The 27,581-nt window shown below is 38.6% G+C and overlaps 1 protein-coding gene across 1 annotated transcript; it reads left to right on the forward strand.

The window, feature by feature from the left end:
- Window positions 1-3,583: 3,583 nt before the first annotated feature.
- Window positions 3,584-22,681, forward strand: LOC133421799 (ectonucleotide pyrophosphatase/phosphodiesterase family member 7-like). Its single transcript, XM_061711566.1, has 6 exons — window positions 3,584-3,923; window positions 6,316-6,461; window positions 8,954-9,583; window positions 16,107-16,341; window positions 21,919-22,033; window positions 22,172-22,681. Exons 1-6 carry the CDS (start codon window positions 3,677-3,679, stop codon window positions 22,227-22,229), a joined length of 1,431 nt encoding a protein of 476 aa, XP_061567550.1. The 5' UTR covers window positions 3,584-3,676; the 3' UTR covers window positions 22,230-22,681.
- The last annotated feature ends 4,900 nt before the right edge of the window (window positions 22,682-27,581 follow it).

Below are 27,581 nucleotides of genomic sequence, written 5' to 3' on the forward strand. Positions count from 1 at the left end.
AACTCGAAATATTAATCACTTTTCTAAGCGAATGCAGTTCAAACAGCAGGTGTATCCGCCCCTTTAATCTGATTAGTTTACGAGTAAGTCGTCCCCCACGTGGGGTGCACTCTTATGATTGGCTGGAACAAAGAAAGACATCTGATTGGTTGCAGATCCTTCCGTGTTAAAAAAAACGTATTTGTGGATCGAGTCACGTCAGGGGAGTCTCAAAAGTCACACGCAAATCCAGCTCACAGACAAAAAAACGTTTGTAAATCAGGTTATATTTGTGTGCATCCAAAATACATTTGTGTATATTGTCCTACGCACGTGTGAATTGTTCTGTGCATTTGTGAAACTTGTCCTGTTCATTTGCGAATCGGTGTGTGCATTTGTGAATCGGTGTGCGCATTTGTGCATTTTGTCCTGTGCATTTGTGAAACGGTGTGTGCATTTGCGAATCGGTGTGTGCACTTGTGAATTTTGTCCTGTGCAGTTGTGAAATGGTGTGTGCATTTGTGAAACGGTGTGTGCATTTGTGAATCGGTGTGTGCATTTGTGTATTTTGTCCTGTGCATTTGTGAATCGGTGTGTGCATTTGTGAATCGGTGTGTGAATTTGTCTATTTTGTCCTGTGCATTTGTGAATCGGTGTGTGCATTTGTGAAACGGTGTGTGCATTTGCGAATCATGAGACTAGCTCTATAAAAATATCCTTGGCATAAAATAAACAGACCAACAGTTAAACATAAAGTGCCCTTTCTTCCAGGTTTCCACTCAGTAGTTTTTTTTAACTGAAATTTCCGCCCACCGAACGTTTCGCACTGTTTGGAGTGCAAAAGTAAATTGCGATTAAATGCGTTTTTTTTTTTTGTTGCATTATTTTTCTGTAATTAATTAATCGTAATTAACGCGATAAAGTTCCAGTCCTAAACGTCTACCTAAAAATGAGCATTTTGTGGCAGGTTTGGTTCAGACGTTGAGTCCAACACGCTCCCCCATCCATGACGCTGAAAAGATGCAACATTCCTGCAGCATGTAGACTACAGTGCTGCAGTCAACCCTCTCTGGGCCGAGCCGTTGCTTTCAGGGAGCGCTGACGGCGGAAAAAAACTCTGTTTTCTTCTCGGTGAAAATGTGATAATCCCGCCGGAAATTCTGTGAAGGACTGAGAGGGTCAGATAAAGTTTGCCTGAACGCCAAGTTCAGAGCGTGTGTGTGTGTGTGTGTGTGTGTGTGTGTGTGTGTGTGTGTGTGTGTGTGTGTGTGTGTGTGCGGGTGTGTGTGTGTGTGTGTGTGTGTGCATGTGTTTGATAAAGTTCTCATAGCAGAGATCTGAGACTCCGACTGGTCTCGGCTGTCCAAAACACTCCAAATCTTGCTGACGGTGGACGACGGGCAGATAGAGTTAATATGAGAAGGCCGATGAATATGAATGAGGTAAATGAAAGCTGATGAATGTTATCCCTTATCTCCATAAAGATTAGACTTCTCCCTTGAACCTCTGCCAAGGACACACACAATAAAGAACAAATTTCAAGAGTTAGCTTGTCCAGCAATTTGATGGACTTGATAAGATTACATCACAATGCAGTGATACGTAGAACGCCGGGGGGAGAATACCGAGTACTCTCCGAGCCGGCGAGGGCTGCTCGCCGTCTTTAACAGTTTAGATCAGGGGTCTTCAACCTTCTTTAGCCCAGGGGCCCCTTGGAGGAGAGAAAAACAGAGCAGGGACCCCCGCTTGGAATTCTTATTTTTTCCCTTTTTTTTAATGTGGCAAGTTTTAAGCCTGGTTTATAATAACTTTTGAATGTTTTTTATTCTGCTGATATCGCCTTATTGGTGGAAACTTTGGCCTCGTCAGATGTGGAAGGAGAAACGTTAGGCCGAGCTGGAACGTTACAATCTCCAGCTTTAGGCTTCGTTATTGTCACTAATTTATCCATCAGGTCTAACTAGCGTTAAATATGAAATAGCCAAGTCAATTTCACAACAAATTTTCTTTTCTTAAACAGCTAGATAGCTCGTTTTTCCGCTCTAAAGTTGACATTAATAACATGACTCACGTCAGGGGAATCATTTATGTGGAGTTGTAGACTAAATAGTTATTGTCAAAAGTAGATTATTATTGCCTGTTAATGGATTTTTTTTGTTTTTTTAAGGAAAAATACTCTATTTACATTTAAATTTTTCTTTTTTACATGTTTTAATTTACTTTTTTCTAAAAAAAAAAATTTTTATTCATGTATTTATGCACTATTCTCCCTACTTCATTCCTATCTGACCTGCACCTTGTAGCAATAGTTATCTATTAATCTGCACTGTGTACATACATATTTATATATATATTTATATGTGTATATATGTGTATATGCTGTACATTGTGTTTATTTCACTGCATAAGCACTTCTGGTTAGAGGCTAACTGCATTTCCTTGTCCTGTACTTTTGACATGTGCAATGACAATAAAGTTGAATCTAATCTAATCTAATCTAAATTCATGTTAAATGTATTGAAATGAATAACAATTTTAGTTTATTGTGATTCATTGTCTATTTTTATTTTATTTTCATGACCCATGTATATCGGAGCATTTTTCTGTGTTGTCTTTGTATAAAATCTACAGGACTGTCTCAGAAAATTAGAATATTGTGATAAAGTTCTTCATTTTCTGTAATGCAATTAAAAAAAACAAAAATGTCATACATTCTTGATTTATTACAAATTAACTGAAATATTGCAAGCCTTTTATTATTTTAATATTGCTGATTATGGGTTACAGTTTAAGATTAAGATTCCCAGAATATTCACATTTTTTGAGATAGGATATTTGAGTTTTCTTAAACTGTAAGTCATGATCAGCAATATTAAAATAATAAAAGGCTTGCAATATTTCAGTTGATTTGTAATGAATCCAGAATGTATGACATTTTTGCATTACAGAAAATAAAGGACTTTATCACAATATTCAAATTTTCTGAGACAGTCCTGTAAATATTTTTTTAACTCTCACAAATTATTTGGGTTAAAATTGCCTTTATTTCTTTTAAAGTTGCAGGACCCCCTGCAGTCCCTCCGCGGCCCCCCTATGGGCCACGGACCCCTGGTTGAAAACCCCTGGTCTAGTTGTGATTTAGGCTTTGTGGGAATCCAAACAAACACCCGGAGGCAAATGGGGGACATGAGACTTATTAAAATAAGTAAGTCTATTAGGGTCCCTCGGTCCCGGGAGACCACTTTCTAGCTGACGACGAGATATACTCTCTCATTCTCCTCTTCATTTTCCCGGTGTCAGATCAATCATGCACCATCCCAACTCAAGGTGAAACCCATCAAAGTGTCACCCCCACCCTCCCTCCCCCTCAATCCCCTCCATTGTTGGTGATTCACAAGAAACTGTGACACACAGACGGGCTGACAGACCGACGGAGAGCCGGCATCAACAACCCAGTTAGGGAAGAAACAGGCAAGATGCCTGCAGAGATTAATCTGCTTTACTGCCAGAGTAAAACGAGGGGGGGGTCACAGTGAACACAGCTCGCGGCCATAAAAGCAGCCCATAAACCTCATCAGTCCACATGCAGAGAGAGAGCCGTGATAAAGTCCATCCAATCAATAAGATAAGATAAGTCGGAGAAACTTTGTTCGGGAAGTTTTGGCGGCGCGGGTCAGTTGAGATCTGCAAGGCGAAGATGTTGGTCATGTTGTGGACGGCGTGTTGTCTCTGCATCCTCGGGGCGTCCAGCGTCCTGGGAGCCCCGCTCAGCAAGCTCAAGCCCAAGGTGCTGCTGATTTCCTTCGACGGGTTCCGCTGGGACTACGACCGCGACGTGGACACGCCCAACCTGGACCAGATGGCCAAGGACGGGGTGAAGGCCCTGTACGTGACGCCGCCGTACCTCACCATCACCAGCCCCACGCACTTCACCCTCCTCACCGGTACAGTACAGTATATATGCTATTATATTTATATATCTAGTAGGCAGAGCCGCCTGGGAGATTTGTGAGGCCCTGTGCGAAATGGCTGGGGGGGGCCCTCCCCGAAATTTTGGTTTTTCGGGTCGGATCGGGTGTCTATATGCGCAATTTTAACTCTCCAATTAGCAAAATACTGGGTACCTTCCCCTGCCTCATCATCATCTCCGGCCCCGCGGCTGCTTGAGACCCGGTTGGATCTGTGATTTTTGTAACAAATTTATCAAACAAGCCTTTCAGAGAGGCATTAAACTCTTCCATTTTCTTTAGTTTTTTTCTTTTTTCATTCCCTGATGGAAATTTCCTGAATCTGTGTCGTTCTCTCGACATGGTGTGACAGTTTGTTCCAAATCCACCCGTCTGGATCAGAGCAGCTTGTGTCTGCGCTTGGTCTGATCAGTTGTATTGAACAACAGACACGCGCATCATTGCACATATATTTATTGATATGCACAGACTAGTACACATTTAGGTCTGTAATGGAATATGACTGTTGATATTTATAAGGGAAAAAAGGAAAAAAAATTGAAAAAAAAAAAATTGAAAAAAAAAAAAAATGGCCCATAGCGCGAGGGCCCTTGGGGCACGAGCCCACGTGCGGTTGCAGGTTCGCACACCCCTTGCGGCGGCCCTGATGCTATTATATTTATATATCTAGTAGGGCTGGGCGATTTTGGACAAAAATAAAATCCCGATTTCTTTCTCTGAAAACCAGATTTTCGATTTCGATTTTTTTGGTAAAACTACAAAAGACAATGGAATAAATTGTTTCAAATATTTTATCTTTATTTTTAAAGAAAAATAGCAAACACATTTCCTTATTGGGAATGAAGTGCAATTAAAAGATACTGTAAATCCTCCTTGAGTTTAGTAAAGTGACAACATTTACAATTTTCTTGACCAAACAAAGATGACTAGACGAGCTCTGTCTGTAATGCAGCTGCAAAAAAGGAAAATCCATTTTCCGATTTTCCTTTTTTTAACATCGTCTTGATTAATAAATCCGATTTAGATTTTAAATCGATTAATCGCACAGCCCTAATATGTAGATATATACAGGACTGTCTCAGAAAATTTGAATATTTTGATTTTCTGTAATGCAATTACAAAAACAAAAATATCATACATTTTGGATTCATTACAAATCAACTGAAATATTGCAAGCCTTTTATTATTTTAATATTGCTGATCATGGCTTACAGCTTAAGAAAACTCAAATATCCTATCTCAAAAAATTTGAATATTCTGGGAATCTTAATCTTAAACTGTAAGCCATAATCAGCAATATTAAAATAATAAAAGGCTTGCAATATTTCAGTTGATTTGTAATTAATCCAGAATGTATGACATTTTTGTTTTTTTAATTGCATTACAGAAAATAAAGAACTTTATCATAATATTCAAATTTTCTGAGACAGTCCTGTAGACGTATATTATGGATATAGATATGTTATATGTAGGTATGTATATGGATATATTGAGTACATTTGTGTTATATTTGTGTTACTATAAAAACTAAAATACAAAAATAAAGTTTAAAAAAAAAAGACGAGGTGTGTGATAGAACATTCTATTCAAAATACAGATGCGAATAAACATGTAGATGAACATTTATTAATATATGTAGATATATAGATGTATATTATGGGTATAGATATGTTATATGTAGGTATGTATATGGTTATATTGAGTTGTATTATACGTCCAGTATTTGTGTATCTATATCTCTATTAATATATATTTATTTATAGTTATATGTAGATATGTCGATATAGATTTATAGTAATTTTTATGTATATAATTGGAGGTAAATATATGAACCAGTATATATAGCATATCTACTCTTATATGGTTATTCAAGTATATTGTTATACCATTGCTGTATGTTTTTTTTTTACTTTTTTGTACTCTTTTTTTAACATGCATGTTCGAAACAAAATCTTCAAATCAAATCAAAGTCTCCACTCGGACCGAGCTTCAAAACTCAGCACAATCTTTGCAAAGTATCCTCCGAGTTTACTTTGCGAGGATGTAAAAAAGGGCCGCGGGTAAAGGGAATTAGTTGTAATTGAATGTCCTAGGGTCCAGCGGCTTTCATAGCTGAGTAGGATGCTTGAATGACTGAGGGAGGAAATCTCTCCCCTTCTTATTTTGACTCTCAAATCATCAGTGCCTGCCAAAAGAAATTTAACTTCCTTGAAATTAAATTCCTCTAATCTCCGAAGTTGGTTGTAAGACCTTGTCCAAAAGCGTCATGCCACTCAGCCCGCTAAGTTGATAGAATTTTTAATGTGGATGTGTCACGCCGTGAATAATGAGCGCGGGCCGACTGACGGCGTTTTCTCTTCTCCTGCAGGGCGATACATCGAGAATCACGGCGTAATCCACAACATGTGGTTCAACACGAGCACGGGCCTGAAGAAGGGTTATTATGCGACCCAGTTCGTGAACGACTGGTGGGACAACGGGACGCTGCCCATCTGGATCACGGCTCAGAATCAGGTCTGAGCGGCAACATCTCCATCACACTAGTGCTGTTTCTGTCTGTTTCAGTTTTAGTTTGAGTCTAGTCTCTGGGTCAAGCTATCATTTTAGTTTTTATTAGTTTTAGTCACGTTCACTCTCCTTTTAGTCGTGTCAAGTTTCAGTCGACTAAAAGTCTGAGCATTTTAGTCTTATTTTAGTCAGAATTGTCCAGGACCGTTTTAGTCCTTAGTTACATCAAAACACAACAATAAAAAACAGTTTTCTGAACTTATCAATATGACTCTGTCCTTCACAGGATAAGTAACATGGATCACTGCAAAAACTCACAATCTTAACAAGAATATTTGTCTTATTTCTAGTTAAAATGTCTCATTTTAGTAAAAAACAACAATTTTCACCTGTTTCAAGTAGATTTTCACTTGAAATAAGTAGAAAAATCTGCCAGTGGAACAAGATTTTTTTGCTTGTAATAAGAAGATAAATCTTGTTCCACTGGCAGATTTTTCTACTTATTTCAAGTGAAAATTTACTTGAAACAGGTGAAAATTGTCAAATAAGTTATTTTTCTGGTGATGACTCTAAATGTTGAAATAGCAGTAAAACCACATTCATTCAACCTGTTTCAATTTTAGTTTTAGTCTAGTCTTTGGGTCAAGCTATCATTTTAGTTTTTATTAGTTTTAGTCACGTTCCTTCTCCTTTTAGCCGTGTCGACTAAAAGTCTGAGCATTTTAGTCTTATTTTAGTCAGAATTGTTCATTTTAGTCTAGTTTTAGTCAGATTGTATTCAGCCAAACCCATTTTACAATTCAAACAAGGTTATCTTATTATTATATTATTGTTACCTTATAGATTCAAGAATACATTCATTCCAGATACAGAAGATTCTAATTTGAGTTTACAACATATTTATTTTTCCGCATTTCTCCCCATCTTTTACTTTTCCCACGACACATTGGGTTTTCTTTTCCACGTCTATGTAGGAAAGTGTATCCAAAGATGGTTCTTCTTCTTCTTCTCCCCCCCCAGAGTAGATCCCCGTGTTTCTCTATGTAACTTTGTTTTTAATTGTCGTGAACCTAGAGCTCTGCGTTAACGGCATCAGCTTCTAACTCTGCAGCTGCAACCGGTGGAAGCGGCGGAACCGGTGTTTGTGACTACGTTTACATGCAGTCAAAATTCGGGTTCGGAATATTCCGTTCACATGGTAATTAATCATTCAGGATATCTCGATCAAACCAGCGACGCGCGGAGAACATCATGACGCAATTCCCGTCATTTCCGCTTCTTCTTCCTGTATCCAAATTCAAAACAAATGCTGCTTCACGCAACTTTTCTCTCACCTTCTTGTAAATCTTCTATCCCGGTACTTTCTACCGTCTACAAATGCAGAAATGTTCATATCCTTCATTACATTTATGAAGTGATTAGTCTCCTCCTCACTCCAAAAGTGTGGCGTGGTCTTGTGTTTCTCCGTGTTTATAAGAACTTCCTGCACTCAAAAGACCAGGATTCCTTGCCAACAGAATCAGAATCAGGTTTATTAGGTCAGCTTAGAAAACTAAGGGGGGGGAATACATCCTCACACTGAATATCAGGGTGTGGTTGTCCTTGAACCTTCGCCCAGAGCTGCTCTCAGCCAAAATGTCCTTGATGTTATCAGGCAATCCGGTACGGTTCTGGGAGGGAGATCCGCCGGTGTTCGTGGGAGAGGGGGAGGGTTAAGTTAAGTTTACATTCATACATTTGCAGAAAACAAATTCATGTTCCGTTTGATGGGGATATTCCATTAGACGTTTACATGACCAAATATTCAGGTTTTAAAAGGAGTGACCAAGGGGTCATTTTCGGGTTTTTAAAAACCCAAATATAATTCGGGTTATTCAAAGGAGTTATTGGTGTTTACATGGCCGTGCAAGTTCGGGTTTTTGCTAATATTCGGTGTTGTAGCCATTTCTTCATTTCTTATCCTTAGTTTAGAAAAAAGTTTAGTTCAGGATGTTTATGAAGTTGATCTGTTACTTTGAATTATCTTGGCTTGGTAATTAGTTTATGTTAAACAGTACCTGAGTTTATTTTATTTATTTTATTTAATAATAATAATTGTTGGATGGGTGGGGCCGGGACACACCCCTCATTATTGGGACCGGTGTGGTGTGTGGGTGTGTGTGAGTCAGTCAGGTGGAAATGTCCGACAGGAAGCAGCTGTGGTTAAATGCCAATTTTGACCATTTCACGCTGTTTTAGTTACTTTTCTAAATAGTTTTCGTTTCGTTGGATTTTTTCCCTAATTGTGGAGCCGCATTGATTTATGTTTGTAAGCCCTTTTTTTGGAAATAAATATTTAAAAAAGGAAAAAGTCGCAACAAGTGGAGTGTGTAAAATCACCACGGTTTTGCTTCCCGTCAATGGCATCGTGTTCCTCGGATGCCAGGACATTCGGGTTTTAAAATGGTTATTGATGCATGTAAACGCAGTCATTGTTAACCTCTCCTCCGTCCCTGCAGGGCCTGAAAGGCGGCTCGCTCCACTTCCCCGGCACGGCCTCCAGTTACCAGGGCCAGGTGGCCTCGGTGCGCGAGGTGGAGCCCTCGGGCTACAACTACAAGAACGAGACGGCCTGGCGCGAGAACACGGACAAGGTGATGAGCTGGTTCAGGGATCAGGACCTGGACATGGTGTCGCAGTACTTCGGCGAGCCGGACCTCACGGGCCACAAGCACGGGCCCGACTCGCCCCAGCGGAAGGAGGTGGTGAAGCAGGTGGACCGGGCCGTGGGCTACCTCCGGCAGTCGGCCGCGCGCCACGGCCTGACGGAGCAGCTGAACATCATCATCACGGCCGACCACGGCATGTCCACGGTGATGCGCGGCGCCGGGGTCAACGAGATCATCCTGTCCAAGATCCCGGGCTTCTCCTTCCGGGACCTTTCCTTCCACCTCGTGGACTACGGGCCGTCGGGGATGCTGCTGCCCAAGCCGGGCCGGCTGGAGAAGGTTTACAACGCCCTGAAGGGCGGACACCCCAACCTGCATGTCTACAAGAAGGAGGAGATGCCCGAGTACCTGCACTTCTCCAACAACGACCGCATCCTGCCCATCATCCTGTGGGCCGACACCGGATACGTCATCAACGGGGTGCGTCGGCACATTTCATTTGATTTGATTTGATTTGATTTGATTTGATTTCGAAGATGCATGATAAAAAAAGAGTACAAAAAAGTTAAAAAACAGAATACAAATATATAAATATATATATATATATTATATATATATATATATATATATATATATATATATATATATATATATATATATGTACAGCACTTCAGATAATAATAGTCCTACCGCTGAATCTTACATACATTTTTACATATAACAAGATGAGTTTCAATAAACTTACTTATAAAACACCCATACCTACTTTAATAACTGTTCAATACAGTGATATAATACTCAATTATATATGTATATATTAATATGGTCAAAATCAAAGCAAATCAAGGCAAAAAAAAGAAAACCAAACAAACGCCCAGCATTTAGTTGTGCTACTATGTATGTATGTACTAATAGAAGTAATTATAATGCATAGTATTACCTTATCATTACTTTACTATAATACTACAATATAATAGAGAACAATAGACAGCTGGCTTAAGGCTTTTCTCCCACTAAGGGAGTTTTTACCTGCCATTGTTTATATAATAATTGCTCGGGGGTTTATGTTTATGTTTATGTTCATGTTCTGGATCTCTGAAAAGCGTCTAGAGACAACATCTGTTGTATTAGACGCTATATAAATAAAATTGAATTGAATTGAATTGAACAGCAATGGTAAAACAATATACTTGAATAACTATATAAGAGTAGATATGCTATATATACTGGTTCATATATTTACCTCCAATTACCGTATTTTCTGGACTATAAGCCGCACCTGCACATAAGCCGCATCCGCTCTATTTAGAAAAAAAGATATGCAAGCCGCAGATATTTATGTTGTTAAATTAGATATTTACTACATATACAGAAGGATTTTGAGCTGTAAATGATGTACATGTTTGTACCTAAATAGATCCTTTCCTAACAGTGTATTTTAACACGGCAGCAACTTTGCTGATTAAAACGGGACAGAACCAAGAGAAAATAACCCGTATTTATTTATCTATTTATCTGTTTGAAATCTGCTTCTACTTCTATTTGCTAAAGAAGAAGTAGCGTATTCTTCTTTGCATTTATTTTGTCTTAGTTTTGATTCTAATTCCGGTTAGAGCGCCCCGAGCGGTGGAAGAAAAATCCACAGAATAGCTGTACCTTTGTATAAGCTGCATGGTTGAAAACCTATGAAAAAAGTAGTGGCTTATAGTCCAGAAAATACGGTATATTAATACATGTTCATCTACATGTTTATTCGCATCTGTATTTTGAATAGAATGAATAGAATCACACACATAGTCTTTTTTTTAACTTTCTTTTTGTATTTTAGTTTTTATAGTAACACAAAAATAACACAGATGCACATGCTGATGAACACATGAACACATGAACACATGAAAAGACAGGACACCAGGGTCGGCACAATACTGTCTTTTCCGAGTTCATTTCTTGTTTTCTGGGTTACTTTTCCAACATTTCCAACGATAGTAAAGGTGACAGGAGCTTCAATCGGGTCCCGAGTGTTGGTTTAAATTCAGTCCATATCCTCCTTAGTCTATATCTTTAACAACATTCATGTGCATCTCCCATTTGTACCAATACTTGGTCAAATGTATCTGTCTGAGAGAAAATGTCAGCCTTTCCATGACAAACATCTCCTTTACAATCTTTACCCATTCTTTTTGTTGGTGGTGCTTTGTTTAGCCATTTCCTCGTGATTGTTTTCTTGGAAGCTACTAGTAATATTTTAAGGAGGTATTAACACACCTCGTCTTTTAAACGACCTCCGCGGCGGTAATCCTCGTCAGAACGGCGGCTCACTCAGACCTGCGGCATGCTGGGAAGTTTAAACCCTGAAAGACACATGGAGCAGCCGTTTTTCTGCCCGCAGCAGCTCTTATTGATTTACCCTTTAAAGGGTAAAATAAATTGTCACTTGTGGCCGCGCGAGACGCCACGTTTGGACGGTAAACATTAACATCTCCTGCTGTAACAGCTCCGCTAGCACATTAACAAGAGTCGGGGAGGTTTATGTAATTGTGGCCGAGCTTAATTGGTCATGAGGAACGGAAATGACAAGCACTTAGACGTGGACGGAGACGATGAGCCGAACGGCTCGTCTGCATGTTCGGAACCATTAAGGCCACGTTTACACATAGCCAGGTATTTACAAAAACGGATATTTCCCCTTCTCCATTTTGAAAAATACCATAATTTCCAGGAACCTGCATAAATATCTGTTAAGGTGCTATGAGCAGCCAAACCTACAGGGGGCAGTGTAACGAGAAGATAAAGTCATGCTAGACCAGGGGTCGGCAACCCGCGGCTCTAGAGCCGCATGCGGCTCTTTAGCGCCGCCCTAGTGGCTCCTGGAGCTTTTTCAAAAATGTTTGACCTTTTTTTTCCTTTTTTTCTTCTTTTTTTTCTTCTTTTTTTCTTTTTTCCTTTTTTTTCTTCCTTTTTCCTTCCCTTTTTAATCTCGATATTTTGACTTTTTTCTCGACATTTCAACTTTTTCCTCTAAATTTTGACTTTTTTCTCAACATTTCGACTTTTTTCTGGACATTTCGACATTAATCTCGACATTTCGACTTTTTTCTCTAAATTTTGACTTTTCTCGACATTTCGACTTTTTTTCTTCCTTTTTCCTTTCCTTTTTAATCTCGATATTTCGACTTTTTTCTCGACATTTCCACTTTTTTCTCGACATTTTGCCTTTTTTCTCAAGATTTCCACTTTTTTCTTGACATTTCAACTTTTTTCTCGACATTTCACCATTTGCCTTCATTCTAAGGCTTATACAAGACTTACATTTTTTGCGGCTCCAGACATATTTGTTTTTTTGTGTTTTTGGTCCAATATGGCTATAAAACATTTTGGGTTGCCGACCCCTGTGCTAGACAATCAGAATCCTGGAAAAAAAATTCAAACAAATGACACGAGTAACTTCCAGTTTCTTCCAAGATGAACGAGAGTCTTTCGTTTGGAGTGACAGAGAAGTGGAGTTACTTTTAAGTGCGACTTTAGAATATAAAACAGGTAAAATACAAGAAAATATTGACGGAGGCCAAACAAATTGTAAACTCAGGTGTCATTCATGACGCTGGTGACGTTTCTGTGGCATAATGTGACGTTCTGAAGCCTAAATATCCGTTTCTCTCTGTTTACAAGCAAACGTGAAGACGGAGTTTTTAAAAATCTCCACTTTGATCGGAATTTTCAGAAATGATGGTTTTTGAGCTTCGTTTTGGTGTAAACGAACGGCCAAAACGCATGAAAACGCCACTGTTTTTGCTACGTGTAAACAGGGGCTAATCCCATCACACATACCTGTCAAGTCTCCCGCTTTGGCGGGAAACCACCGTATTTCACCCCTCTTTCCCGCCGTCCTCCCGTATTAGCATTTTCCAGTAAATTTTCCTTTTTTAGGTATGGCAGTAAATATCACAAAGTAAAAGCAGTAATATTCTTATCCGCCAGCCAGTTTTTTCATTTTAAGTAAACGTATTAAGAGATAATAAAAGGAAAAAGAAAGAAAAAACAAATGACACAAGTAACTTCCAGTTACTTCCAAGATGAACAAGAGTCTTTCGTTTGGAGTGACAGAGAAGTGGAGTTACTTTTAAGTGTGACGTTAGAATATAAAACAAGTAAACTACAAGAAAATATTGACGGTGGCCAAACAAATTTGTAAACACAGGTCGCACTCATGACGCTGGTGACGTTTCTGTCTCATAATGTGACGTTCTGAAGCCTAAATGTCCGTTTCTCTCCGTTTACAAGCAAACGTGAAGACAGAGCTTTAGCAAATCTCCACTTTGGAGTTTTCAGAAATGATGGTTTTTGGAGACTTTGAGCTTCATTTTAGTGTAAACGAATGGCCAAAACGCATGAAAACACCACCGTTTTTGCTACGTGTAAACAGGGCCTAATCCGATCACACATACATGTCAAGTCTCCCGTTTTGGCGGGAAACCACCGTATTTCACCCCTCTTTCCCGCCGTCCTCCCGTATTAGCATTTTCCAGTAAATTTCCCTTTTTTAGGTATGGCAGTAAATATCACAAAGTAAAAGCAGAAGTGGAGTTACTTTTAAGTGTGACTTTAAAATATAAAACAGGTAAAATACAAGAAAATATTGACGGTGGCCAAAGAGATTTGTAAACATGGGTCGCACTCATGACGCTGGTGACGTTTCTGTCGCATAATGTGACGTTCTGAAGCCTAAATGTCCGTTTCTCTCTGTTTACAACCAAACGTGAAGACAGAGTTTTTGCAAATCTCCACTTTGGCCGGGGTTTTCAGAAATGATGGTTTTTGGAGACTTTGAGCTTCGTTTTCATGTAAACGAATGGCCAAAACACATGAAAACACCACCGTTTTTGCTACGTGTAAACGGGGCCTAAATTACTCCAGGTTTGCTCGTTGGAAGTCGTAAAACTCTCCAATCAGAAACAACATCTTAGTGCATTATAATATTAATTAGTGCATTTGCACGGATGATCCCGGCCCGGCCCTCTCAAACGCTTCGTGAACCATCCAGGCTTCAAAACTCAACATGAGCGATTTCATCCGGCTTCTGCATCTGCAGCCGGAGTCGTAGAAAGCAACGAAAGCATTTATACCAGAAAAGGAATGAGAGATTACGTAAGGGCAGGAGGTCTCGACCGCTGACGTGCACCGACTCTCCTCTTTCGGCTCTGGCCTCCTTGTAGCTGGATTTCCACGCAGGATCAGCACGTCGAGGCCGTTACATAACTTCAGATAAATGGGTATTATACGTGCCGATATGACGACGCCAGACTTTGGTCGTAACGTCCAAAAATAAACCCTCAAAAGGGAGGTTTAATGAGGACAGAGATGTTTTTGTGATTGAAGCGCTGTGACTGGTTAACAGACGTCAGGAAGCAGGAGACGGTTCTGCAGGATGAAACCGGCTCTTCTGCCTGGCCAACACCTCCCTCTGCTGGGAGTCTGCCAGGCTGAAGGAGTTTAATCATACTGGATAAAATCATCCCTGGATAAAATCATCCCTGGTTAAAATCATCCCTGGATAAAATCATCCCTGGTTAAAATAATTTCTGGTTAAAAGTATGAACCAACTATGAACATGCCAGACAGGGAATTTGACTCCGGTTATTTTGCTCACTGTACCCAGATTTAAATAGTAGCAAACAGTAAATAGACAAATGTGGCTCTAATTAACATATATACAATTTAAAAAAAAAGTGAAAGGTGTAGCAGTATGAGGTAGACATGGTTATTGAAAAGTGCATTGTTACAGCATATGGTTTTGATTTTGATTTGAAGATTTTATTTCGAACATGCATGTTGAAAGAATCTTAAATACATTCTTACATATACAGTAACAAGAGTTTCAATAAACGTACTTATAAAAGACACATAACCAAACACCCCTACTTTATAACTGTTCAATACAGTGATATAATACTCAATATATACTAATATGTATATATAAATATAGTCAAAAACAAAACAAATCAAAGCAAACAAAAGAAAACAAAACAAACATCCAGCATTTAGTTGTGCTACTATGTATGTATGTACTAATAGAAGTAATTATAATGCATAATATTACATTATCATTACTTAACTATAATACTACAATATAATAGAGAACAATAGACAGCAATGGTATAACAATAATACTTGAATAACTATATACGAGTAGATATGCTATATATACTGATTCGTATATTTACCCCCAAATATATATATATATAGAAATTACTATAAATCTATATATCGACATATCTACATATAACTATAAATCATAGTGGTGGGTATTGGGAAGGACCTCAGGATACGATACGCATCACGATACTTGAGCCACGATACGATACAATATTGCAATATCCCGATTATGCGATATATCCCGATATATCGCGATATTCTACATAGTTCACCGAAAAATTTAAAAATGCATTACACATCTTATGATGATAGTGATAATTCATTGGACAGACTGAGTCAAAACAATGTAATTCAAACTTTCCATTTTAATATGCAACATATTTGCATGAAAAAACACACTGAAACACAATGAAAAGTGCAGTGTGTGCATTATTCTTAGATACAAAATACTCAAAATAAAATGCAGTGTCTCACCCACACTGAAATTGAAATCACAAAAATACAGTAGGGGTGGGCAAAAATATTGATACGGCAATATATCGCGATACATACGTTGAATATCGATATCGTATCGGGAGACTATGTATCGCGATATATTGCTGTATCAATATTTTTGCCCACCCCTAAATCAATATATATTAATAGAGATATAGATATATAAATACTGTACGTGTAATATAACTCAATATATCCATATACATACCGACATATAACATATCTATATCAGAATGATTGTGGTTATTAGTATTAGTAGTATTATTAGTATTATTAGTATTATTGCACGGTGATTGATTCCTCTGAGACTCTCTGAGTGATAGAGTTGATCAGAACTGTCTCTGTCGTGTTTCAGTATCTCCCGGTCCAGTGGAACAAGGGCGAGCACGGCTTCGACAACCGCGAGCTGGAGATGAAGCCGTTCTTCCGGGCCGTGGGCCCGGCCTTCCAGAAGAACCTGCAGGTGGGGCCGTTCGAGACGGTCAACATCTACCCCCTGATGTGCCACATCCTGGGCATCCGGCCCGAGGTCAACGACGGGCGGCTGGAGAACGTGCGGCACCTGCTGGTGCCCAGCGCCGCCGTGGAGGGTGAGCCGCCGCCGCCGTCCGGCCATCACTCCTGCCTCAATCACACGTCACATTATCTGACCCCAACTGCAGAGTGTCGCCAACTGTGGCGGGATAATGCTAGAAATGCTTATTCTTCACATAAAACAAATATAATTATGTTTGCCTCATTAGCTTCAGTCTGTCCCTGCGTCCCCCCCGTCGCCCGCTCAGGACCAGCAGCCTCTGCCGGGGATGTCAGCGCTTAAACGGAGACACAAATAAGCCCAGTTAGGCCACGTTTACACATAGTATTCACAAAAATGGAGATTTCCCCCTCTACGTTTTGAAAAATACCATCATTTACACAAAGCTGCATAAATATGCTGTTAAGGTGCTATGAGCAGCCAAACCTGCAGGGGGCAGTGTAACGAGAAGCATAAAGTCATGCTAGCCAATCAGAATCCTGGAAAAAAACATCAACAAATTACACGTGGCCAAACAAAATGTAAACACAGGTCGAGCACATGAAGAGTTTTCAGAAATGATGGTTTTTGGTGACTTTGAGCTTCATTTTCGTGTAAACGAACGGCCAAAACGCATGAAAACACCACTGTTTTTGCTACGTGGAAACAGGGCCTAGACCCCGTACACACGTAGCCGGGTATTTTTAAAACCGAATATTTCCCCCCTCCGTTTATAAAATAACCCTAACCCTAACCCGTATCCACATTACATCGTTTTTAAAAAAAAAACCTTCCACACATAACCGAAGAACTGCGTTTTCGACCACATTCATAAGCATTCCAAACCTGTAGATCATCTGTTCCTCCAGCCTTCGGGGTGGCCTCCGCAGCGCAGCTCCCCCGGCAGCCGCGTCTCCTTCTCGGTAGCCCGAGTTCCCCGGTGTCCCGCCACGGAGCTGCTGCGTTATCGACGCAGCCCTACGCCGTAGCCTACGCCGTAGGGTACGGCGTAGGGCTGCGTGTCGCCGTGTACCCTACGGCGTAGGCTCTGCGTCGGTGTAACGCAGTACACGGTGGTCAAGAGCAGAGACCATTTATTTAATAAATAGCTTGGAGAACAGATGGTGGATCATCTGTAGTTCTGTAGTAAACAAGGTCGCACGTTAGACGTCAGAGTCAGAGCAGATTTGTTGTTGTTTTGGAGCATAATGTGACTTTCGAAAACGCAAAACTCTGGTTGTGTCTGTCTACACCAGGTCTACACGCATCTACATAAACGGAGTTTTCAAAAATCTTCACTTTGCCCAGAGTTTTTTTAAACATTTGTTTATTTGCGTTTTCATGTGGATGACAGGTCCAAACGTAGGAAAATATCTTCGGTTTAGCAGATACCCGGCTACGTGTGGACGGGGTTCTAATCTGTCAAGTCTCCCGTTTTGGCGGGAAACCACCGTATTTCACCCCTCTTTCCCGCCGTCTTCCCGTAATAGTATTTTCCAGTAAATTTCCCTTTTTTTATTCTTTATGGCTTTATGGCTTTTGGCATTCTGTATGGCAGTACATATGACAAAGTAAAAGCAGTAATATTCGTATCTGCCATCCAGTTTTTAAGTTAACATATTAAAAGATAAGAAAAGGAAAAAAGAACTATACAATCTGGGAGAGACAGACTATAAACATAAAACCTCCATACAGAAGAAAAATAACATGATTCTCAGTTGGGTGGAGAATGAGATAATAATAAGGATAATGATATGATAGTATTAGTGTCTTCAGATCATTCAAGAAAGTGAGAGAGAAAGAGGAGAAAAACAAAACAAATTCTGGGCGCAAAAGCTTCACATTTACAACCCATTTCGTCCACAATTTTCCAAACAAATCTTTCTGGAGACGGAGGCAAAATGTAAAAAAAATTAGACGAGGATAAAAATGTTTTGTTTTTTTTCTTTGGTTTATTACATTTGCTCAGGCATGTGAACATTCACAATTTTTCGGACACTGGAAAAGTGTTCTGTGAGGTCTTAGCTATCCATTGAGACCAAGACGATGCATATTGTCGTTATAATTGTGGAGAAATTGTTAATTTAATTTGGATAGGCTTGTTCAGGTGAAATTCACCTCCAAAATCCCTCCAAAATTCATTTCATTTAGACTCTATTATAGGAATAAACACACTAGGAATGTCCGCAGCATTTCAGTGTCAACAAAGGTAGAACTACCAGATTCTGAGCACATAATTGTAGTTTATAAGTGATTTCTTGTAAACCTAAAATGTAAGGAATACTGGACCTCGGTTGGGCTGGTGGAAAAAGTCCCTTATTTTTAGATCCCAAACTTGACAGTTATGCCGATCACGTCCTGCAACAGCTTCGGATCCAATGCGTCTATTTCTGACAGAAAGATGCTTAAATCGTTATGAGGGGGTGTCAAAGTCGCCTAAAATCGCCAGAAATCCATAATTATGAGTATAAACTGAAAGTTGTTTTGCATTTTTCTGTAAATCTGGAGCTTTTTTATCTAATCACTTTCACGTCGCTCTTTCCGGGTTTCTCTTTAGTCACCTTGTATCCTGCCGTTTTATGACTCCTTTAATCTTTATTGCGTTAATGTGTGTGTTAGAGGCCACGCCGTGTCCTCGTGCGTCCTTTTGCATGTTCTGTTTATGATCCTGTTGCGTTTTATTGTCTCAATGTTGTGCTTCTACACGAGGATCATTTAAAACCTCTCTGGGGTTTAAAAACAAGCACTTTGCTCCAAACGTTGCTCGTTTGCTCCTTGACACCGACCCGTAAGCAGTACTTGAGTTGTAAAAAAAACTCAGGGGGGATGGTGGATTTTATCATATGGGGACAGATAATTTGTGCTGATTACAAATAATATAATATATTACAAATAATAGCAGTGACCAAAACAGCTGCAGAAATACTGCAGGAATGACATAGCAGCAGTTAAATGCAGCCTTCTGTAAGCTTTAAATATCCACTGGGCTTACATCAAATACATCAAAACACAACAATAAAAAACACTTTTCTGAACTTATCAATATGACTCTGTCCTTCACAGGATAAGTACAATGGATCACTGCAAAAACTCAAAATCTTAACAAGAATATTTGTCTTATTTCTAGTTAAAATGTCTTATTTTAGTAAAAACAAATCTCATTACACTTAAAACAAGACTCATCACTGGAAAAAACAGTTTTCACCTGTTTCAAGTAGATTTTCACTTGAAATAAGTAGAAAAATCTGCATTTGGGACAGATAAATCTTGTCCCACTGGCAGATTTTCTACTTATTTCAAGTGAAAATGTACTTGAAACAGGTGAAAATTGTCAAATAAGTTATTTTTCTGGTGTTATTTTTCTGGTGATGACTCTAAATGTTGAAATAGCAGTAAAACCACATTCATTGATGAAATGACATAAGGGATGGAAAGGAGGGATGGCAGTTTTACAGGGGGGATGATTTGGACCGTTTTTTATTTCAGGGGGGGATGCCATCCCCCCTCATCCCCCCTCAACTCCAGAACTGCCCGTAAGGCTCTTTATTGGGGTTTCACCCTCAGACGCCTCTCACGGCGTGTACGAGACAGCGTAAACCGGCGCCGAGGACAGAAACTGTCCCCTGATGCCGTCCTCTGTCTTAGAAACGCTGCAGAAAACAGGCGTGTGATGAAACCCCTTCAGCGATGATCGCCACCAGAGGGGCAGTGAGTTCTCAGTGGAGTCTCGGGTTCCTGGTAAAGATGCTTTCATATAACTAAATATCCTCGTCAACGAACCTTTATCACCTGAGGAAAACGAGACGCAACGAAAATAATGGTCATGTGACGATAACGATAATTAAATATATAATGCAATATCGTAAAGGAATAAAAACCAGACTAAAATGTAGATTACAAAATACATTTTTGCTAAAATTTGTCTTCATTTTTGTTGACCCAAACGAGACGAAATGTTCTACCAAAGAACCTTAACGTCCATGTTTTCAGTAGTTTCTCTGGTTTAATGTCCATGTTTTCAGTAGTTTCTCTGGTTTAATGTCCATGTTTTCAGTAGTTTCTCTGGTTTAATGTCCATGTTTTCAGTAGTTTCTCTGGTTTAATGTCCATGTTTTCAGTAGTTTCTCTGGTTTAATGTCCATGTTTTCAGTAGTTTCTCTGGTTTAATGTCCATGTTTTCAGTAGTTTCTCTGGTTTAATGTCCATGTTTTCAGTAGTTTCTCTGGTTTAATGTCCATGTTTTCAGTAGTTTCTCTGGTTTAGTTCTGCTGGTGACGTTAGTCCTCAATCCCAGTCGCTGCAGCAGGAATCAGATCCAGAAGATGCAGCTGCAGAGTTAGAGGCTGATGCCGTTAACGCAGTAAGGAAGGAAGGAAGGAAGGAAGGAAGGAAGGAAGGAAGGAAGGAAGGAAGGAAGGAAGGAAGGAAGGAAGGAAGGAAGGAAGGAAGGAAGGAAGGAAGGAAGGAAGGAAGGAAGGAAGGAAGGAAGGAAGGAAGGAAGGAAGGAATAGAGAAGGTATGAAGAAACGAAGGAAGGAATGATGGAGGGAGGGAGGAAGAAGTTAAGGAAGGAGTTAAGGAAGGAAGGAACAAAGAAATAGAAGAGAAAATGAGAATGAAGGAAGGTATGAATAGAAATGAAAGAAGGATGGAGGGAGGGAGGGAGAGATGGAGGGAGGTGGAGAAGGAAGACAGAAATGAAGGAGTACATTAAGAAAAAATTTACTCGGAAAAGAAAAAGATGGAGAGAAATGCGGAAAAATAAATATGTTGTAAACTCAAATTAGAGTCTTCTGTATCTGGAATTAATGTATTCTTGAGTCTATCAGGTAACAATAATATAATAATAAGATAACCTTGTTTGAATTGTAAAATGGGTTTGGCTAAATACAATCTTAGACTAAAACTAGACTAAAATGAACAATTCTGACTAAAATAAGATAAAATGCGACTTTTTGTCGACTGAAACTTGACACGACTAAAAGGAGAATGAACGTGACTAAAACTAATAAAAACTAAAATGATAGCTGGACCCAAAGACTAGACTAAAACTAAAGTTGAAACAGGCTGACAGAAACAATATAGTTCCTGGAGGATCCCGTTCACCACCAATGAGTCTGATCGTTTTAAAACCTAACGATCGTTTTGTCTCCCCCAGAGTCTCAAACTTACGACGGAGCATTAGGGCCAAACTAAGACAAAAAAAAGGGAAATTAAGAGAATAAAGTCATAATATTATGAGAATAAAATCGTAATATTATGAGAATAAAGTCGTAACATTACGAGAATAAAGTCGTAATTTATGAAAATAAAATCGTAATATTATGAGAATAAAGTTGTAATATTTTGAGAATATAATTTATGAGAACTCTAACAGGTAGAGCATCTTCTCCCTGTGTTAAAATGAGGAATATCGAGCATCTTGTGAAGTTCTATTTATATATTTATAATATATTTAATATTACGGCTTTATTCTCGTAATATTATGACTTTATTTTTTATTTTTTGTCTTAGTTTGGCCCTAATACTCCGTCGTACAAACTGGCACTCGGACCTCAAGAATCCGTCCCGCGGTTCTGACAGTCCAGATGTCTCAGTTAACAACGGCTTCCCAAAGATGAATCAATAAAATCTGATCTGTTTCTCCTCTCAGACGTGGAACCTGTGGACATCAGGATTAGCGCCGTCTACGGCCTCAGTGCAACCGCCGGATTCCTGGCCCTGGTTTTCATCGTGGTGATATCCAACAGACTAATCAAGGGTAGAAGGTAACGAACCTCTAATAACCACTAATAACCACTAACGAACCACTAACGGTCTCTCTGAAACAAGCAGGGAAGGAATATTTAAGCACTTTTCTACCATGTTGTAAATGTCACAACCACCTTTTTCTTTGCTGTTTCCAGTTCAAACCGTTCAGAAAGTCCTTCAGACGAAGACGCGACTCCACAAACTTCGTTCTGATAAAGTTCTTGCTGAGTCTCCAAAGTTAAACTGCTCGTGGAACAACGCCGGAGGATTCTCCAAATGTGATGAAAACGCCGCTGTGGGTCCAGCGAGGAGCCGGTGTAACAGAATATAACCACAAATTAGGAGTAAATACAGTGACATATTTAAACCGATCCAGCTTTAAAATCATTGTATAGTTTTGAAACCACCGATGCATTTTTGTGGATTGTATATCTAATAAAAATATTTGTATATATTTCTGAAAAGATGTAAATAAGCGTGAATAAAGCACCAATTTATGTTTCATTTCAGAAAGTTGAAAGATGATTATCTTATATTTGTGTTAAAGGCATCTGTAACAGAACAAAACAGAATACCTGTACTGAGGTTATTCATCCTAAAATATATAATAATAATATATACATGTCTGAAACATGATTTGTAAACTTTTATAATCCTGAAACTTTCATTGACAATAAATGAAACACGTTTTTCAGAACTACGGTGGCTGCCGAGGGTCTTATTCCCCCCTACACACACACACACACACACACACACACACACACACACACACACACACACACACACACACACACACACACACACACACACACACACACACACACACACACACACACACACACACACACACACACACATTTCCAGTTGCCCGCCTCTCTTGGAGCTCCAGTATCAAGTTACACATGGAAGCGCGCTACTTCTGGGTAAGACTTTCAAAATAAAAGCCCTTTGATGGCTCGGTGATTCTCACCTTTAGTATTTAATCTATATGAAAAAGAACATACAGGACTGTCTCAGAAAATTAGAATATTGTGATAAAGTTCTTTATTTTCTGTAATGCAATTACAAAAACAAAAATGTCATACATTCTGAATTCAAATCCACTGAAATATTGCAAGCCTTTTATTATTTTAATATTGCTGATTATGGCTTACAGTTTAAGATTAAGATTCCCACAATATTCTAATTTTTTGAGATAGGATATTTGAGTTTTCTTAAGCTGTAAGCCATGATCAGCAATGTTAAAATAATAAAAGGCTTGCAATATTTCAGTTGATTTGTAATGAATCCAGAATGTATGACATTCTTGTTTTTGTAATTGCATTACAAAAAATCACAATATTCTAATTTTCTGAGACAGTCCTGTAACTGAAACTATTATAACGTCACAATTAAAATTTTCATTATAAAATGTGGTTTTATTTGATACTGTAGTGATAAACAATAAGTCATTAGAATGAATGTTTTCTGGTTGGGGCTCTGAATGCAGATCTACATCTATCTATCTACGTCTAGAGCTGTTAGCTCTCCGGTGAAGGTTCAAGCTGTCGGAAGCAGGTTTATATTCAACTTTAGTCTCTCAGACCTCTGAGTTTTATTTGTTTTCACGAGCCAGAAGGCAGCGACGCCGTCAGTGTGGCACAAAGTCCAGATAACCTGCAGTTTATCACTCACGTGCTGGAGTTGTAGGTTATTTTTAGAATGAGAGGAAACTACTGTTCCAGCGCGTGGACTCCGTACTTTAATTGCACTGGGTAGGGAAATGAGATTAAAGTTAAAGATACAATTTAAAAAGGTTAAATGTTCCATGCAAAACATCATTCATTATAATCAGTACTCGAGTTGTAAAAAAAAATCAGGGGGGATGGTGGATTTGATCATATGGGGACAGATAATTTGTGCTGATTACAAATAATATAATATATTACAAATAATAGCAGTGACCAAAACACCTGCAGAAATACTGCAGGAATGACATAGCAGCAGTTAAATGCAGCCTTCTGTAAGCTTTAAATATCCACTGGGCTTACATCAAATACATCAAAACACAACAATAAAAAACACTTTTCTGAACTTATCAATATGACTCTGTCCTTCACAGGATAAGTAACATGGATCACTGCAAAAACTCACAACCTTAACAAGAATATTTGTCTTATTTCTAGTTAAAATGTCTCATTTTAGTAAAAAAAATCTCATTACACTTAAAAAAAGACTCATCACTGGAAAAAACAACAATTTTCACCTGTTTCAAGTAGATTTTCACTTGAAATAAGTAGAAAAATCTGCCAGTGGAACAAGATTTTATTGCTTGTAATAAGAAGATAAATTTTGTCCCACTGGCAGATTTTTCTACTTATTTCAATTGAAAATTTACTTAAAACAGGTGAAAATTGTCAAATAAGTTATTTTTCTGGTGTTATTTTTCTGGTGATGACTCTAAATGTTGAAATAGCAGTAAAACCACATTCATTGATGAAATGTCATAAGGGATGGAAAGGGGGGATGGCAGTTTTACAGGGGGGATGATTTGGACCGTTTTTATTTCAGGGGGGGATGCCATCCCCCTCATCCCCCCTCAACTCCAGTACTGATTATAATGTGGTAACTGTAACCTGTGTGCCACCAAACATGGACCATACAAGGACGTTACGCATGAGTTACACATCTCACACCGGTTCACACGTGTGGCGAGGACTATTTTACTGGTCGTTAACGGTCTGTTTCACATTCACCATCTTCTGCTGTTTTACAAACAGGCAAATAAATGGGATGATTGCCCGAAAGAAATGTGTCAACAACACAGTCCTGCACTGTAAGCATTAAGGTCACATGAACTTTTATCAATATCAATAAAGGAAAACGCCCCATATAATGCTAGTCTATTATTTTTGAGTGGATTCATTCGCAATGTCAATGATTCGTTTGACTAATTACAAACGTCACCGCCTGAGACGCTAATGTAGATGTTAATTCCAAAGGAGGCATGAGAGTGATGTGATGACAGCCGGGGAACCAGGGGCGTGAATAAAACAAGGCTGAAGAAGTAGCTGTGGCTTAAAACAGGGGTGTCAAATGTGCGGCCCGAGAGAGATTTTCATGCGGCCTGCAAGAAGTTTCCAATGCAAAAAACCAAAATGTTAATTTACTAAAAAGGAAGGCATAAGTAATTGCCATGAATCGCAGCATATCCGATAATATATTTCTTCTACAAATCCATCGTTATTCCAAAAAATAGAGCAGTTTTCAACATTTTTTTAGTTTTCTAGAATGCATTTGCCGATTTTATTTCTTTGTAGACGGTCGTTTATTTTTATTAAATGACTACTATTATATATTTTCGCAGGAAAAATATCACTGCTAAAAAAGATGATAGCAGATATTTATTCGGAGAATTTCAGTTTTGAATACGAGGATAGTGACAAAGTAAAACAGTTAAAAAAGAAGAGCTGACTTTTTCGGCACACTGGCGTAAATATCCGCGCCAGTTTTAAAAAATAAATCATAAAGAAACACTCGGATAAGAAAGATTTTGCTTTTAATTAAATGTCCTATAAAAAAGCGAAATATAAAAAAAACATACTTGTTTCTGTAATCTGTATCTTTGTAAGATGATATTAAAAGTATCTTACATAATTTGAAAAAAAACGAGAAATTTCAAGAAAAGATCCTGAAGAAATATATTTTACACAATTAGAGTGTAAACAAAGTGCATATCTCCTTTAAAATTAACTAAACTGATATTGGATTAGATAACAATAGTAAAAAAGAAAGAATTAGAGAAAAAATGTTCCGCACCGTTTTTGTTATTGTGAGCGTGCGGCCCGCGAGAAAAAAATTGGTTGAATCCGGCCCGCCAAGCAAAATGAGCTTAAAAGATCAGTATTTGGTATTTGATTCCTGTTTTTAAAATAAAACACTCAGTAGGTTTACATGCACCAACAGAAAGTCGAATTGTTGCCTTAATCCGACCGATATCGAGGTTTTAACACCCACGTTTACACCTTAGCCGGGCCGAACTGAAACTCTTGAGATGGAGTTTTTAGTTCCAGATAAATCGTCCTAATCCGAGTTATTCCTGCATGTTTGCCAACCCACGCTTAGCCGAGCTAGCGACCGCCCCGGGACCCCCCTCAGGAAGTGACGACACCGCGAAAGCCAGAATATCAACACAGTAGGAGAAGAAGAAGACGAGCAACAAAGAACCGGAAGAACGCCAACCTGAATGGCACCACCTAGCGTCACGGAGTCGAACAAACCTCAGTCAATAATCGATTGTTTCCTCATGCATATTTACTTGGACTTCTCTGAAACTCTAGTTTAATACTGATCTAGATTGTTGCCAATAGTTTGATGTAGATGTGCAGGTAACCGCACATTGTCATCTTTTTGCTCGGTTTTTCTGAATTATCATATTTTTCTTTTTTTTTATATATATATATATTTTCTATTTTTATTCAAGAAAAAGATACATTTTGATAAGGACAAGAGAAAAAAGTCAGCTCGCTCTCATGAACAAAAGCAAGCTCTTCAGAAATAATAAGCGTAAAATAATTAGTAAATTGGTAAAAATTCAATTAGTAAACCGAACCTTTACTCCGTAATTATAGAGTATCTCCCGACATCTCGGCCCTAAAACAGGATAAAATCATTTTTTTTTATCATATTATATATTTCATGAGATGAAACAAAAACCTGCATCATTGAAAATGTATGTTAATTCAGAAAAACAGAGCTGGAAAGGTTTTTGTAAATAAATAAAATATTTTAACAAAGAAAGATGTTGTTACTAAAGAAGTAGATTATGTGGGAAATTCAGAGAAATAGAAGGTTTTATTTGACCCGCATGTGTTTTTATATTGAAATCACTACACTGGCTTCCAGTGAGTCAAAGGATGGAGTTTAAAATCTTACTGCTGGTCTACAAAGACCTGAATGGTCTTGGACCAAAATACATGGTTGATCTGTTAGTTCCTATGAAGCTCCCAGACCCCTGAGGTTCATCTGGATCTGGTTTGTTGTGGTTCCAGAACCAGAACCAAGCAAGGTGAGGCAGCGTTCAGTTATTCTGCTCCTCACCGGTGGAACAAACGTCCTGTAGACCTGAGGTCTGCTCCAACTGTAGATCCTTTAAATCAGGGATAAAGAGACTTGAAATGGTTGTTGTTTGTGTTTCTGCCTGTTCTTGTGTCTGTTTGTTTATTTTTCTCTCCCTGTGTTTCTTTCATTTCAGACTAGCAGCGGGGAAATATATATATATATATATATATATATATATATATATATATATATATATATATATATATATATATATATATATATATATATATATATATATATATATATATATATATATATTAAAATGCATATATATGCTTTAGGTTTTTACCAAACATGGTATGAACCATTAATATATATGCAGACAAAAAAATAAATAAAAAATCAGGGCTAAAAACATTACTGTTTACTGAAGCGTACTCTTAAATTAAAGGGGACCTATTATGAAAAACAGGTTTTTTCTTGCTTTAACATATATAAAGTGGCCTCCCCTCAGCCTGCCAACTC

The sequence above is a fragment of the Cololabis saira genome, chromosome 21 (genome assembly GCF_033807715.1).
Source record: "Cololabis saira isolate AMF1-May2022 chromosome 21, fColSai1.1, whole genome shotgun sequence".
Lineage (NCBI taxonomy): Eukaryota > Metazoa > Chordata > Actinopteri > Beloniformes > Belonidae > Cololabis > Cololabis saira.